Source organism: Aulonocara sp. 'chitande type north' Nkhata Bay, linkage group LG5, assembly GCF_057382095.1.
Source record: "Aulonocara sp. 'chitande type north' Nkhata Bay isolate Kocher_YH1m ecotype deep benthic linkage group LG5, A_spYH_male_GT1.1, whole genome shotgun sequence".
Classification (NCBI taxonomy): Eukaryota; Metazoa; Chordata; class Actinopteri; order Cichliformes; family Cichlidae; genus Aulonocara; species Aulonocara sp. 'chitande type north' Nkhata Bay.
This window is the reverse complement of record NC_141348.1, coordinates 48128089-48144381: the sequence shown is the minus strand read 5'-3', so window position 1 is coordinate 48144381 and position 16293 is coordinate 48128089. Positions and strand designations below refer to the sequence as shown.

The window sequence follows — 16293 nt, the reverse complement described above, 5'->3', positions numbered from 1 at the left end:
TTATTCCGACATTCACTTGAAGCCATTCAGACTAGATTTCATCTGAGGAAGAAGCAGACAGAAGCTCTGCGCGATTTCATCCCCAGACATCAGACGAAGACCAAGCCTGCAGCTAGCTCTCACAGGCCTGCCACTCCTCTGTCGACTGGCAAGAGACCGGCGCCCACTGCTGCAGTGGGTGTGCCGCCAGCGCAAGCACAACCTTCGGTCCGAGCTCCACGTCAGTTGGCCTGGAGCAAAGGCCCACCATCGGGCCTCTGGCGGGACCCGACGCCCACGAGGAAGAAGCCTCAGCCCTCCTAGCTGGTTCCAAGTGGAGAAGGGTCCAACGGCAAGGAGATGCTGCTTTTACCCCTCTGTTGCCTCCAAAGAGGTTCCGCTTACTACATTATATAACTTTATAACACTTATCATTAATAAAAAGCATAGCATTATTGAGGCGCTGCAAATTATTTAATCTCAACAGGTGACTGCTAAGGGTCTGCCACCTAGTGTGATAGCGACAATTCATAGTGCTGGGCCCGCATCTACTAGACCCGCGCTTAAGTCCAGTGTCCCAAGCACTGGACTTGTCTTTGGTGCTGGAGGCCCTTTCTAGACCCCATTTGAACCCATTGAGTTTGTGGATATGAAATTTCTCTCATATTACTGCATTACTTCTCGCTTTGGCTTCAGCAAAGTGAGTGGGTGACCTTCATGTGCTGTCTGTGCATCCCTCCTGCACACAGTTCTCTCCTGATGGCCAGAAGGTCGTATTGCGTCCAAATGCTGCCTATTTTCCCAAGATCATGCCTGCATCTTATAGCTCAATGGAGTTTGAGATGCTGAGCTTTTGCTCCCCTCCTTTTACATCTGAGGAGTAAAGAAGGATGCATTCTTTGTCCAGTGCTTGTGCTACGCACCTACATTGAGCGCACTCAGAATGTATGTTTATGCGACCAGCTGTTTGTCTGCTTTGCTTATCCAACTAGAAGTAGAGCTGTCTAAACAGAGGCTGTCCCACTGGATTATATAAGCTATCTCACTGAGATAGTCCCCTGTACTTTTTGAACATTTTTCAAGCTTTTTAAATGACAAAATTTCAGTTCTGAGAGCATCTCTCTCATCTCAGTCATTGTTAGTTTCTGACCCAGTCCCTGAATGCTTGACTGGCTTTCAACAGTTTGAGCCACTGTCTGATTCTGATTTAATAGCTATAACTGATCATCTCAAAATCTCTCCCATGATATCCTTCCCTCTCATTTTCTTATGGAAGCTTTGACCACTATTGGTCCCTGTATCCAACTTTTATTGAAACTATCACTGTCATTAGGTTGTGTACCGTCAGTATTTAAGCATTCTGTCTTTCACCCCATTATAAAGAAAAACAATCTTGACCCTAGTTCTCTAACTAATTACAGACTGATCTCCAAACTCCCTCCTATATCCAAAATTCTGGAAAAAGCGTCAATAAAACAACTTCAGACCTTTCCTGACACTAATGGTATCAATGAAAAATTTCAGTCTAAATTTAGACCTCGCCATAGCACTAAGACAGCACACTTAAGAGTTTTTATTGACCTTCTTCTGAGCTTAGGATTCAAACTAGTTGGTTATTTCGTGGCTAGTTATGCCGTTTACCCATATTGTTGTCTTATGCTATTGCTCTGACCGACTGTGAAGCACTTTGGTCAACTTTGTTGTATTATAATGTGCTATAGAAATACATTTTCATTTGATTTGATATTTAAGGATTTCTGGAATAATGGTATTAAAAGCCAATCTGAAATCAGTGAAGAACATCCTTACTGAATTCCCAAGATTCTCCAGGTGATGCAGAACAGAGAGATGGGCAGGGGAAATTGCATCCTTGGTGGACCTGTTTGCCTTAGGCTACAACCACACTAATGCGTTTTCTCCCGTCCAGACCTTTTTCCTCAAGGAAAAACGCAGCGTTTTGAAAACGCTCTCGAAAACGCATACATTTCAAAACTGAGCAGCGGCGCAGCGTGGACACTCGAGAACACAGACTTTCTAAAACAATGACGCATTTAAGTCATGTGATGGAGTCATGTGACCAATTAACCAAAAATAGCGCAGGGCATTATACAGCAGTTGTTTTGATTGTTCTCAATTTTGACAGCCCTAAAAAAGAATATTATCAGTTTGCACATGGTCCAGATAGATGGAACCTTCCTTGTTCACTAGCATCTTCTTGGCTTAAAATACGTTATCTCTCCCTGCTGATGCTGAACGTATGCTGGTACTACAACTTCTGGATGTGGTAATTGGTAACTGTAACAACGCGATGTTAGAGTCGTCTTGAGATAAGAACTTTCTAACTTTTGATGTTTTTTTAAGTGTCAAATTACAGCTGAATAACAGAAAGAGTTGCCTCAACGTATTTCATTTATTATGAGGTAAATGTCATGGTCCTGGGTCATTTTGACCCAGCGTTTTGTGTTTCCTTGAAGTTCATTTTTGTGCCTTGTGTTTATTCTGATTTTGTACTAGTTTAGGGTTGAACCTGAAGTTTGGTGTATATTCAGCCCTACCGGTGTCTGTCCTTGGTGCTCTGGTCATGTCCCCGTGTTGTGTTGTAAATCAGTCTGTGTGTTTCCTGCTTTACTTTGAAGGCTCGTGTTCTGGATTTCCTGTTCTATTCTGACGGTCTGTGTCTGTTGTCATTGTGTTCAGCTTGTGTCCTCCAGTCATCATGTGTATTCAGATCAGCTGTTCTTCCCTCCTGTGTGCGATTACCCGATTACCCTGTGTGCGTGTGTGTGTATATATAGTGGGTGTCGGTCTGTGTTCGTTGTCGGCTTGTCTGCGTTCATCCGTGTATCTCTGCGTTTTTGGTATCCTCCGTCAGTCTGCGTCTCTCTGGCTTTCACCCCGTGTCCTGAGGATTTCTAGTTGTTCTTTAGTTTTCCCAGTTTAGGTTTCCGTTAGTATGTCTCATGATTCGTTGTCTGTTCCTGCCACTGTCACCTGTAAATAAACTCTCACTCATATCATCAGTCGGCTGTCTGCATTTTGGGTCCTCCTTTTCCTCCACACCACACGGCTCAACCCGCCAGCCGTGACAGTACGAGCCGACCAAACATGGACCCAGCAGCATCCGCACCTTCCCAGGAGTTTCGGGAGGAAGTAATCGACTCCATTTCAAGGTTGGTCAACCTGTGGCTCGAACGTGAGGGAGAGGAGTTTCACCGCGCTGTAGAAGCCAGGCTACAGCAGCTAATTTCTGCTCACTCCTGGCTACTAGACTCTCTTCACCCGCTCGCACAAGACTTCATTCTTAACGAACTTCACCTCCACCCTCCAGCCGCTACTGCTTCCCAACCCAGCCCGGCGGTGAATGTTTTGCCCGGCCCGCCGGAGGTTTTGCCCGGCCCGCCGGAGGTTTTGCCCGGCCCGCCGGAGGTTTTGCCCGGCCCGCCGGAGCAGTCGGCAGGGAGGAAGCGACGATCGCGCCGTCAGCGCGTCACCCCACAGCCGGATATTAGGACTTCAGAACTGCCGGCTTTGGTGAGTGAGAAGGACCCTTTTTCTGTTTTGGACTGTGGGACAGTTTATTCAGGGGCCTTGTTTTGTGCAACAGATGACAAGGAGACCTGTTTGTTGCCTGTTCATTCTCCTGCTCAGCTGTCTTTACCTCAGTTAGCTTCCCAGCCAGAAGCTCAGTTAGCTGCCCAGCCGTCACCTCCATCTCATTCAGCCTCACTACCCATAGCCCAGTTACAGTCACAGCCAGACTTATTAGACACCATGTTACAGTCCATAGCCCAGTCAATAGCTCAGACAAACCACCCAATATTGTAATCAGTCCTCAACAGCTGGCCAGTTCAGAGACTGTGACGCACTCCAGGGCCTCCCCAGAGGCTGGGTTTCAGCCCCCAGCCGACTCTGGACCCCTGGAGATTAAGAAGCCGGCTGAGGACTGCACCCGGCTGTCGCTGCCTGAGCTGAGTCAATGCTCTGTGCAGCTGCAGTCTGCTTTGTTCCTGCCAGAGGCCTGTGCGCCTGCTGGTTCCGACCTGTGTGTTCCAGGGGCCCCGGTGCCCACTGGTCCAGAGACTGTTTTCGCTGGAGGGCCCGAGGAGCCCGTCAGGCCTCCTGCCTCGTCAGCTGGAGGGCCCGAGGAGCCCGTCCAGCCCCAAAACTCGTCAGCTGGAGGTTCAGGGGAACCTGGCCAGCTTCCTGCCTCGTCAGCTGGAGGGCCCGAGGAGCCCGTCCAGCCCCAAGACTCGTCAGCTGGAGGTTCAGGGGAACCTAGACAGCTTCCTGCCTCGTTAGCTGGAGGGCCCGAGGAGCCCGTCCAGCTTCCTGCCTCGTCAGTTGGAGGTTCAGGGGAACCTAGCCAGCTTCCTGCCTCGTCAGCTGGAGGGCCCGAGGAGCCCGTCCAGCTTCCTGCCTCATCAGCTGGAGGGCCCGAGGAGCCCATCCAGCCGCCTGCTGCAGCTCCAACATCTTCGCCTGGCCCGGCTCCATCACCTTCAGCCTCGCCTGGCCCGGTTCCATCACCATCAGCCTCCGCTTCAGCCGCGCCTGGTCCAGCCTCTGCTTCCGTCTCGTCTGGTGCTGCGAAGGCCATGCCACCTTCAGGTCCCGAACTGCCGCCTCGACATCGGCGGTCATCTGCCAGGCCGCTTGTTGTGCGTCATCGTCGATATGGATGACCTCCCAAGCGCCGCCGCTACCTTCCGCGCGGCCGGCCTCCGGACTTGTGTCGCCACCGCCGTTGCTGTCCGCACGGTCGGCCGCCTGAACTGTTTCCCCGTCGCCGCCGCTGCTGTCCGCACGGTCGGCCCCCTGAACTGTTTCCCCTTCGCCACCGCTGCCTTCCGCGCGGTCGGCTTTTGGATCTGTGTCGCCAACGTGGCCGTTCTCAGAAGATGAATTGTCCTGGACTTCTTAGTTGTCAGCCTCCGGGCTGGCCTCCTGAACTGTGTTTTTGTTCTTGAACTCCAGCATGTGTGTTTGTTTTGGACAATTCACTTGGTTCGCTGGAGCTTGTTTTTGTTCGGTGTTGGTGGCAAGAAAAAGAAACTAAACTGTTACACCAACTAAAGCTTGAAGCCTTTAGATGAAAATGTCAAGATCAATAGCAGCAATGAAATCAGAAAAGACTAAAAAAGGACTGAAACTCAGTTTCAGTTTTTGCTAGTTTGATAAGAATGTGAGGAGGTGCTGGCTAAGATATTTTCTCTAATATTAGAAACTGGAAGAAAGTCTCAAATTGCTTGTCGTTGTAAAAAGAAATTGTTTCTTATCTGTATGTGTTGGATTGAATCATTTATGAAGTACTTAGAATAAAAAACAGAATTACGCTGATTAATTAACAGTGAGATAAGATTTACTGGCTAATATTATTTCATTGGTGTAACAATAAAGTGCATTTTATAGAGTTTAAACTCAGTGTGTTCTTATGGTTTCTCTTTTAACAGTTAGCAGGGCGCATGTGGAGAAACCTCTGTTGTAAAGAATTCTGTAGAACAATTAGCATACTGCTCACTGGATTTATTACTTATAATGAACATAATAAACAATTTTTTACAGCCACTTTGTTTTTTCCTGAGCAGAAGAATTTTTGGCTGTCAAAATAGGCTTTTGGTTAGATAGTAAAAGACTGGACATCTATGCGAAGCTACTCCAGGCATGCCTGTCCAGTGTTGGGAAGGTTACGTTTAAAATGTATTCCAATACAGAATACATGCCCCAAAATGTATTCTGTAATGTATTCCGTTACGTTACTCAATGACAGTAACGTATTCTGAATACTTTGGATTACTTAATATATTATCATGCTTTTTACAACAACGTGAATGTACTATTGCTGTGTGATTTATTACTGTTACTGAAGGTCCGCGACTCCGAACTGTAGTAAAGGGACCTCTGACTAATACGGCGGGGTCCCTGTCGGCTCGTAGTCGAAAAATAGCTTTACTTTGTTGTGTGGGTCAACTTTTCTTGCGAGAGACAGAGAGAGGCGTTGAAAGGCTGCTCCAACGGAACTTATTGTTTTCGGAGGAAACAACAGAACGTAGCTGTCAAACAAAACCCAAACAGTCCTGACCCGCGACAAAATGAAACAGGAAAGTATCCATTTATTTCAACAAAGTAACTGTATTCTGAATACCACCCTTTTAAACGGTAACTGTAACGGAATACAGTTACTCATATTTTGTATTTTAAATACGTAACGGCGGTACATGTATTCCGTTACTCCCCAACACTGTGCCTGTCACAAAAAGGAAAAAAGAAAAAACACTGCATGCATGCATGTGCGAACCTGCAGTACATTGCACCTGTACACACAACCTTCAATCCTTAAAGGACCTCCAACCAACCAATATATAAAGTCTGATGTCGTGTTACAGTAGGGATCTAAATGCATAATAAACTCAGGTAGGCACTGCATCACTTGCAATTTGTTAATGTATAAATGAATTACTAAAATACTTTAATGCATTCAAGATACTTTAAAATCTTTTAGCTGTACTGTGACTTTGACTGTTTTAGACATAGCTGATATTTACATTATACAAAAAAAACATATTAGGGTGAAATAGTAACAGATGTGAGATCTGCTGCCAAACTCTCATTGTTGGTATTTTCTAAATAAATGTCTAATGTGATTGTTGTTTTCTGTTGCAGGACATGCACGTATTCAAGTCCAGGGAAACGCGTCTGAGTTTGTTCCATTCATTCATTAAAAATGGTTAATAATCAAATAGCTTTTTTGTTTAAATAATTTGAATAACATATGTAAAGTTTAAAAGTATGAAAATCTAATTGTCTTAGTTTTGCAAAGGTAAGTTTAATATTGCACGATGTTATTCATGAATCATGCTTTTTCTAACAGACAGACGGATCATCCTTTTTGCCGTGCAGGTTAGCTGCGCGATTATGTTGTATTTGTTTTTAATTCTAGATGGCTGTGCACTGATTTTTATCTTTCTATTCGATCCTCAAACTTGGGTGAGTACTTTTTTCTGTTTCATTTTGAAAAGGAAAAAGTTCACAGTTTCTTCTCCTAACAAAGGTTATTATAGGTAACTAAAGCTAAGTTTAAAAAGTCAAAATATAACATAGCAAGACATCATTTGAACTTAAACTCTTGAATGATACTTTGCACCTTAATTTTTTTCAACATAGAAAGACAAAACAAAAATAATCTTCCGTAAAAAAATAATAATGAAAACTAAAATACCTTTAATCCCAACAGTAACAGTAGTAAACATCTTGACCTGTAGTTTATTACAAAATTATATAAAATAAATAGTAGAGACAATTGTCAATCGCTTCTAAAGTGTTTCTGTCACTGCTGGGTTGTTTTGCCACACCAAATAAGTGCAAAGCTTTAACAGGATCTAACAATTACTGATTTAAAAATGATAAAATAATCAATCTTAAAAGATTCATTAAATCTCAGGTAAAGGATTTATTTTGGGTCATTAACATGATATATTTAAAAACATGTTTTTCAGCTTCTAAGAGATGAGCGCTTCGTATACCAATGAGACTGTGGTTGTAAACTATCGAGATGCTTTCCCCAAAGCTATGGTCAAGAATGTGATTGTTGTGGTTCTCTGCATCTCCATTAACTACATCAATGTAGCACTTCTTCAAACTTTCTGCAAACAACAGGTATGACATTTCTTTAATCACATGGAATAAAAAAAAAATGTGTGCAACAATTACATTTTTTTTTGTTTTTGAGGAAGTTGTTGGATTGTTTTGTGTGTTTGTTTACCTATTTTTTTTATCAGTGTTATTCCAAACAATATGGCTGATGTATTATACAGCAGGTCTTAGTTCCATTATTCACTAATTTTTCTAATGTAAGTACTAATTGCTTTTACTTTTCTTTACTTTTGTGTGATTTTCTTCCCATTCTTTAGATCTTTTACATGAATCCACGCTACATCCTGTTTTTCCACCTGGTACTTAACGATATGATCCAAGTAACACTGACCGTCATACTGTTTATCAGCAGCTACATCTTCTTCCAGATAAATGTCTCTGTCTGTTGTGTGCTCATCCTGCTTGCTCTTTTTGCCACTGAAAACACCCCTCTGAATCTGGCTTGCATGGCAGTGGAGTGCTACATTGCCATCTGCATCCCTCTTCGTCACGTCCAAATCTGCACGGTCAAAAGGACGTTAATGTTGATTGGTTTAATTTGGATGACCAGCATGCTGTCTGTTCTTCCTGATCTCTTCATCACCTTGGCCATAGAACCACTGGATTTCTATAATTCTCGTGTGTTTTGCCTCAGAGAAACAGTCTTTCGAAATCCCCACATCATCAAGAAAAGAGATATCACCTATATAGTCTATCTGGTTATTGTCTGGTTTATTATCTTTTTTACTTACTTCAAAATCCTGTTCACTGCAAAAGCAGCAAGTCAAGATGCTACAAAGGCCAGAAATACAATTATTCTCCATGGTTTTCAGGTGTTGTTGTGTATGTCAATATATGCTGAACCTTTGCTGAGGCAAGTCCTGCAGCAGTGGTTTCCTCAAAATTATTCAGATTCCCTTTTTGCTTGTTATATTCTCTTCCAGATCCTGCCACGAGCAATTAGTCCAATAGTCTATGGAGTAAGAGACAAAACTTACAGGAAGTATCTGAAAAGGTATTTGTTGTGTAAAATGGGCCCCTAGGAAATGCAGACTGATGGAGGCAGATTTGGGTTTTTTTTTTACTTTAAAATTATTACACACAGTTTATTTCACTAATGATATGTAGTGTTGAAGATCAAGATCAATACTATTTTGGAACTTCAGATTACAGATCTAATAATGATACATTAATCCTTATTAGATCTGTAATCTGAAGTTCATATTTTGAAGTCTCAGCATTAGCCTATTAGATTTTTCAACATATTGTGTGTTACATAGTAAGCCCACCATTTGCAATTTGCATTTTGTATTTCTATTTTCTTTTTTTGGTAAGGACTTACATTTCCGTCCACAAGCTATTGTTTAAAAATGTAGATGAAATTTAAAAAAAAAAACAAAGTTCTATCAGACCACTTGATATCAGATGTTTTAGACTGATTTTTAATTCCTGTTTATCTCCATGCAGCTAAATCCTACACAAATGGTTGTCCAATCCGGTCGGTAAGTCTGACGTCACTAGCCGTGTCTGGGCCTAAACTCCGCTGCAGGTCCATATATCAAACGATCACTATGGCATTACTGAGAGTTGTATAAAGTCTTTCATCTCTAATAGAATGATCAGCGTTCTGCTCTACCAGGTGTAACAATTGAGTTTAACATCCAGGCATCCAACAGAGTTAGAAGTTAGCAGGAAGTTAGCTCGCTAGCTTCTATCTAAATACAATATAGTGTTACGCCGCAGTCTAGGGGTACAGGAACGCAACATAAGTTTGAAAAGACTGCCCCGCCTTGGTCCCCAAAACCATACACAGAGGGAAACCAATTCCTTAGTGAATCGTGTTTTATTATCTACACTGCAAAAATGAAGCTCCAGGGTGAACAAAGGCCAAAATAACAAACAAAACAAGCTAAGTCAGGAGGAGGTGCTATCTAAAACCCTATGTGAAATCAAACATCAATCAAAAGACAAGCGCTACACCTAACTCCCTAACTGAAATAAACAGGAGAAAACAGTGCAAGAAAAAACAATACGGCAGCTCACCCCTTCTGTTGCAGTGCTATTTACAATGTGCTATTTACAATGAAAGCTAATATACACACTACAAAACTCAGAAAGGCCGCAAAAATCACAGGCACAAAAGTCTCAGGTTTTGGAGGCCAGGGTCAGGTCTGCTGCTGCTGTCAGTGGCTGCCCCGGGACAACTGCTGGTGAGGGATTTGAAAAAGATCACATGGCCAGGGGACCAATCAGCAGCCGTCAGCTAGTCCACTCCGGGACCTGCAAAGACTTAAAGGCACAGACAACAACAGCCACCAAAACAGATTATGGACAGGGCCATAACAATAGCATGTCCTGACTGCAGGGTTTTGGAAACAAATTAAAACGTACAGCTCTGTTATCACTTCCAACATAAATGAAGACAGAAAACTAAACAGCAGTGACATTTGTAGGGTTACTGAAGTTTGGCTAACTGGTATATAATGATGTGCTACGTGACCGCTAGCGACACAGCTATGTTAGCATAATATAAACAAGCTAACTTTTTTTCCACTCGATAAAAGTTAACGTGAGTGTTCTCGGTGGTCAGAAACAAATGTAATCGCATGGCAGGATGCTGTAAAAGGACCAAACTTCAGCCAGGAGAACAACTGAGATAATCCTTCCACAATACGAGGTTAGTCATTCATATACTGCTGCATGGGCTGGGCTGTAGTTACATCCTAAGGTTTTAAAAACTGAGCTTAAATAAATGATTAGCGGTAATAAAAGCCGAGGGAGGTCAACAAGGATCACTGACTGTTTTAGGAGCTTTTTGAGATTAAATAGAAGAAAATACAAAACATGTTAACAACACAAAAGCCATATTAAACGCAGACTACTTTAGGCCCGGAAGTAGGATTCGTCATGTCATCACTTAACGACCGGATAGAGCAGTTAAATGTAAACTAGAAAGGTTGTTGCACCAAAGATCTAGCTATTAGGCTCTTTCACTGTTGGAGTCATGGTAAAGGTCACACATACACACTAAACCCAGTGTGACCTTTACCATCAGTGCCTAATGAAGGCCAATGAGATTGTTTCTCATCGTGTGACTTGCTATCAATGCACCAAGGACTGCTGAAAATGTCAGTATGTCCCAACAGTCATTGCTGTACAAAGTTAAACCAAGTCAAACATACAAAAAGTTTACTCAAGCAAATGCAATACTTCAATAAGTAAACATGCTGGGTGTTACAGTCACTTACACTTCAGACTGTGTGGCCACCCATGGCTCCAACACCATTGTGAAGTTTGCTGACGACACAGTGGTGTTGGGTGCCATCTCCAACAACGATGAGGCGGCCTACATGGATGACGTGAAGAATCTGGCATCGTGGTGCCAGGACAACCACCTCCAGCTGAACGTCAGCAAGACCAAGGAGCTGGTGGTGGACTTCAGAAGGAGTCAGCACAGAGACTACAAGCCCATTATCATCAATGGAGCTCCAGTGGAGAGGGTGCAGTCCTTCAAGTATCTTGGTGTCCACATCTCCTCAGACCTGACATGGGCTGCCCACATTCAGGTCCAGACCAAAAAGGCTAGGCAGCGCCTATATCACCTATATCACCTACGACAACTGAGGAAGTTCAGGGTCTCTCCAAAGATCCTCAGGATTTTCTATACAGGCGCTGTGGAGAGCATCCTCACACAGAACATGACATCGTGGTTCGGGAACAGCTGTGTGAAGGACCAAAAAGCTCTCCAGAGAGTGATCCGTACAGCAGAGCGCTGCTGCAGGATTGCTCTCCCCCCGCTTCAGGACACCTACACCAGGAGATGCCGGACTAGAGCAGCGCAGATACTGAAGGACCCGTCCCATCCTGGCAACAAACTGTTCCAACTTCTGCAATCTGGTAGAAGGTTCCGCATCTTCCGGGCAAGGACAGAGAGACTCAAGAGGAGCTTCTATCCCCAAGCCATCCGGGCCCTAAACACACACACCCGCCCTCTCACGTCATCTATAATTGACTGAGACAGGACTCTTCCAGACACTCTAAACCAAGGCACAATGTACATTTCAATTCCTTTAATTTTAAATATGTTTATATTGTCTATCCTGTAAAATAGTCAGATGTCTATTCATATTAATGTACAGAATTCACCTGCTTGCTGCTACTACTGCACATTCACCCAGTTTATATACTATATATATATATATATATATATATATATATATATATATATTGTCATGATCCTGGGTCTGCTGACCCAGCGTTTTGTGTTTAGTTTATGTAGCCTTCAGGTTTCCTAAGTTTATCATTATCATGCCTAGGTGTTACTAGTTATTTTCCCCTCGTGTTTCCACTATGTTAAGTCTCCCCTGCTTTCATGTATTTTATGTCTGTGGCGTATGTTGTCAGTCCAGGTTGTCATGTTTATATCTCACTGTTTCCTGTCTTATTGTGAAGAGGTCTGGTGTGTCTGTGTTCATCGTGTTCAGTTTTACTCTCCCATTGTCACGTCGTTATGTTCATGTGTGTCAGCTGGTTCCCCATGTGTTGCCACTTCCCTCATTATCCTCCTGTGTCCATTTAGTCTGTGTGCTCTCAGCCATTCTTTGTCAGGTCGTCTGCTCATCCATGTCTCATCCCCAGGTACCCATGTCAGTTCACTATGGTTAAGCTTTTTCATGTTTTGTTATTAGTTCACCCAGTTTAGGTTATTGTTTAGTTTTCACCGATGCCCGATTATTTTTACCCTCATTGCTAGCCTCAATAAACGGCTTGTTTTGTTTATCCACACTACGTTTTGGTCTGCGTTTGAGTCCTCCTCTGCAACACATACGGTCTGCCCCAGCCAGACCGTGACAGTACGACCTGACCACTATGGACTCAGCAGACCGCGAGCTTTACGAGCGTCGGGAGGCAGCCTTCGCCCAGCTGGAGGAGGAGCTCCGCTGGAAGCCGTGGCGTACCCCCGACTACGAGCGCATTTTCCACGGGACTCGGCTAGCTCTCGGAGGTCCCAAGAGCTGCCGAAAGTCCCCGCCTGTTGCGCTGCCTGCATCTAAGCCTCGCTCGCTTCAAGTGGGAGTCCTCCGTGTGGCTTCAGGCGCTCACGCTCCAGCCTCGGTGTCTCCGTTCTGTGCACCAGGGGCTCAGTCGCTCGCTCCGCCGGCTTCCTCCGCTCGAAGGAAGCGGCGCGCCCGTCGCCACAAACTGGACAATGCCGAGCTCACGGTGGTGAGTGAAAATGACTTTTATTCTCACGTCCCGTCTGACATTAAAAACAATCGGCTCACTTCCGATCCATGGGGAATTTCCCTTATGGATGACGACGTGGACTGGGAGGATCCGTTTTGTTTTACTCCCTCTACACAGGGAGGGATGAAAAGCAATTCCCGCTCGCCTAAGCCTGCACATAGGGTTAAAGGACAGACTGTTAATTACGTTACCAGGACAAACACACTCAGTTCCACTTCCGTCTGTTCAGGTTCTGTCAGTTCAGGTTTTGTTAAGTCTGGTTCAGTCATCCCCAAGTCAGCTCACTCTACAACTGTTAACCCAAGGATCTCGAAAACTATTAAAACAAGGACTGCTAATACTAAGACTGCAAAACATGAAGTGGACGGCGGGTTCATTTTTGATAGATCTATTTTTGTCGACCCTGAGCCTGCTGTTTCTCGGACTGTTTTTTCTGAGCCCGCTCCTTTTCCTGCTCGTGTTCCTCCTCCCGGGGCAGCTCGGGCCCAGCGTACCTCTGCACCCGTACCAGTTCCTCGGGTGGGGGAGGCTGAGGCCCAGTTGGTCCCTGCTCTGGTTTCCAGGCCGGCTGAGGCTCTGTCCCTTTCTGCACCCGTACCAGCTCCTCGGGTGGGAAGGGCAGTTGCCCAGCCATTGCCGGTGCCTGTTCCGGTCCCCAGGGTGAGGTCAGCCAGGATACAGCCCGTCTCCGCACCCGTACCTACTCCTCGGGTGGGAGTGGCTAGTGTCCGGCATGTGCCTGCACCCGTCCCTGTTTCTGCTAAAGGCTCAGGAGAGTTCAGTCCACAACCATCACCACCATCACTACTGCATGCTTTTCAGTCTATAGCTCAGTCATTAGCTCTGTTAGCAGCCCAGTCCACAGTTCACTTTCCTGTGCTTCCGTTAGCTCAGCCCTTAGCCCACTGTGCTGCTCAGCCAGCTCCCCATTGTTCAGCTCAGTTATTTGCTCAATCACCTGCTCAGCCTTTTGTTCAGCCAGTAGTCTCGGCACCTACTGGTCCTGCCACTGCTTCTGCTGGAGGGCCCGAGGAGCCCGTCCAGCCTCATGCCTCGTCTGCTGGAGGGCCCGAGGAGCCCGTCCAGCCTCATGCCACGTCAGCTGGGGGTTCAGGAGAACCGCACCAGTCTCATGCCACGTCAGCTGGGGGTTCAGGAGAACCGCACCAGCCTCATGCCACGTCAGCTGGGGGTTCAGGAGAACCGCACCAGCCTCATGCCACGTCAGCTGGAGGGCCCGAGGAGCCCGTTCAGCCTCAAGCCACGTCAGCTGGGGGGCCCGAGTCGCCCGTCCAGCCACCTTCAGATTCTGCTTCTGTTTCGCCTGGTCCAGCTTCAGCCCGTGCTTCGCCTGCTACAGCTCCAGCCTGTGCTTCGCCTGCTGCAGCTCCAGCCTGTGCTTCGCCTGCTGCAGCTCCAGCCTCCGAGTCTTCGCCTGCTGCGGCTTCATCAGAGCCTTCGCCTGGTGCGGCTTCATCAGAGCCTTCGCCTTCGCCTGGTCCAGCCTCGGCCTCAGCTCCTGCTTCGCCGTCGCCTGGTCAAGCTTCAGCCACTGCTTCTGTGTCGGCCTCGCCTGGTCCTGCGGCTGTGTTGCCGCCGCCCAAGCCGCGTTTTGCCCCTTGGAATCGCCGGCCGCTTTCCGGGCCGTTAGCTGGACATCGTTACCATCGGGGTCGGCCCCCTGAACCTTCAAACTATGACCTGCTATGCCGTCGGCCCCCGGGCCGGCCCCCTGATCACATGGACTATGGCTTTCTGGACCGTCACCCCCCGGGCCGGCCCCCTGATCACATGGACTATGACTTTCTGGACCGTCACCCTCCGGGTCGGCCCCCTGAGGAGTCGTGAACTGTTCCCTGCACTCCTTTGCTTTTGGTGGACATTTTGGTTTTGTGGCCTTGTTTCTGGCCCTCCGTCCTGGGCCCCCGCCGCCCGCCCTTGGTGGGTTGTCTTTTTGTTTTGTCTTTTCGGGGTTTTGGGCGTCTGGAATCCGCCCTTGAAGGGGGGGCTCTGTCATGATCCTGGGTCTGCTGACCCAGCGTTTTGTGTTTAGTTTATGTAGCCTTCAGGTTTCCTAAGTTTATCATTATCATGCCTAGGTGTTACTAGTTATTTTCCCCTCGTGTTTCCACTATGTTAAGTCTCCCCTGCTTTCATGTATTTTATGTCTGTGGCGTATGTTGTCAGTCCAGGTTGTCATGTTTATATCTCACTGTTTCCTGTCTTATTGTGAAGAGGTCTGGTGTGTCTGTGTTCATCGTGTTCAGTTTTACTCTCCCATTGTCACGTCGTTATGTTCATGTGTGTCAGCTGGTTCCCCATGTGTTGCCACTTCCCTCATTATCCTCCTGTGTCCATTTAGTCTGTGTGCTCTCAGCCATTCTTTGTCAGGTCGTCTGCTCATCCATGTCTCATCCCCAGGTACCCATGTCAGTTCACTATGGTTAAGCTTTTTCATGTTTTGTTATTAGTTCACCCAGTTTAGGTTATTGTTTAGTTTTCACCGATGCCCGATTATTTTTACCCTCATTGCTAGCCTCAATAAACGGCTTGTTTTGTTTATCCACACTACGTTTTGGTCTGCGTTTGAGTCCTCCTCTGCAACACATACGGTCTGCCCCAGCCAGACCGTGACATATATATATATATATATATATATATATATATATATATATATATATATATATATATATATATATATATATATATATATATATACACACACACACACACAGTGGGGCAAAAAAGTATTTAGTCAGCCACCGATTGTGCAAGTTCCCCCACTTAAAATGATGACAGAGGTCAGTAATTTGCACCAGAGGTACACTTCAACTGTGAGAGACAGAATGTGAAAAAAAAATCCATGAATCCACATGGTAGGATTTGTAAAGAATTTATTCGTAAATTAGGGTGGAAAATAAGTATTTGGTCACCTCAAACAAGGAAAATCTCTGGCTCTCACAGACCTGTAACGTCTTCTGTAAGAAGCTTTTCTGTCCCCACTCGTTACCTGTATGAATGGCACCTGTTTGAACTCATCATCTGTATAAAAGACACCTGTCCACAGCCTCAAACAGTCAGACCCCAAACTCCGCCATGGCCAAGACCAAAGAGCTTTCGAAGGACACCAGGAAAAGTATTGTAGACCTGCACCAGACTGGGAAGAGTGAATCTACAATAGGCAAGCAGCTTGGTGTGAAAAAATCAACTGTGGGAGCAATCATCAGAAAATGGAAGACATACAAGACCACTGATAATCTCCCTCGATCTGGGGCTCCACGCAAGATCTCATCCCATGGGGTCAAAATGATCATGAGAACGGTGAGCAAAGATCCCAGAACCACACGGGGGGACCTGGTGAATGACCTGCAGAGAGCTGGGACCAAAGTAACAAAGGTCACCATCAGTAACACACTACAACGGCAGGGAATCAAATCC

General features: G+C 45.7%; 2 protein-coding genes across 2 annotated transcripts; both read left to right on the top strand.

The window, feature by feature from the left end:
- The first annotated feature begins 7186 nt into the window (after positions 1-7186).
- Positions 7187-8932, top strand: LOC147331601 (odorant receptor 131-2-like). Its single transcript, XM_086294396.1, has 2 exons — positions 7187-7632; positions 7887-8932. Exons 1-2 carry the CDS (start codon positions 7483-7485, stop codon positions 8649-8651), a joined length of 915 nt encoding a protein of 304 aa, XP_086150522.1. The 5' UTR covers positions 7187-7482; the 3' UTR covers positions 8652-8932.
- Positions 8933-11847: 2915 nt separating this feature from the next.
- LOC147331600 (uncharacterized) lies at positions 11848-14703 on the top strand. The gene has a single exon (XM_086294122.1). The coding sequence runs from the start codon at positions 12478-12480 to the stop codon at positions 14701-14703; it is 2226 nt and encodes a 741-aa protein (XP_086150248.1). The 5' UTR covers positions 11848-12477.
- Positions 14704-16293: the final 1590 nt, after the last annotated feature.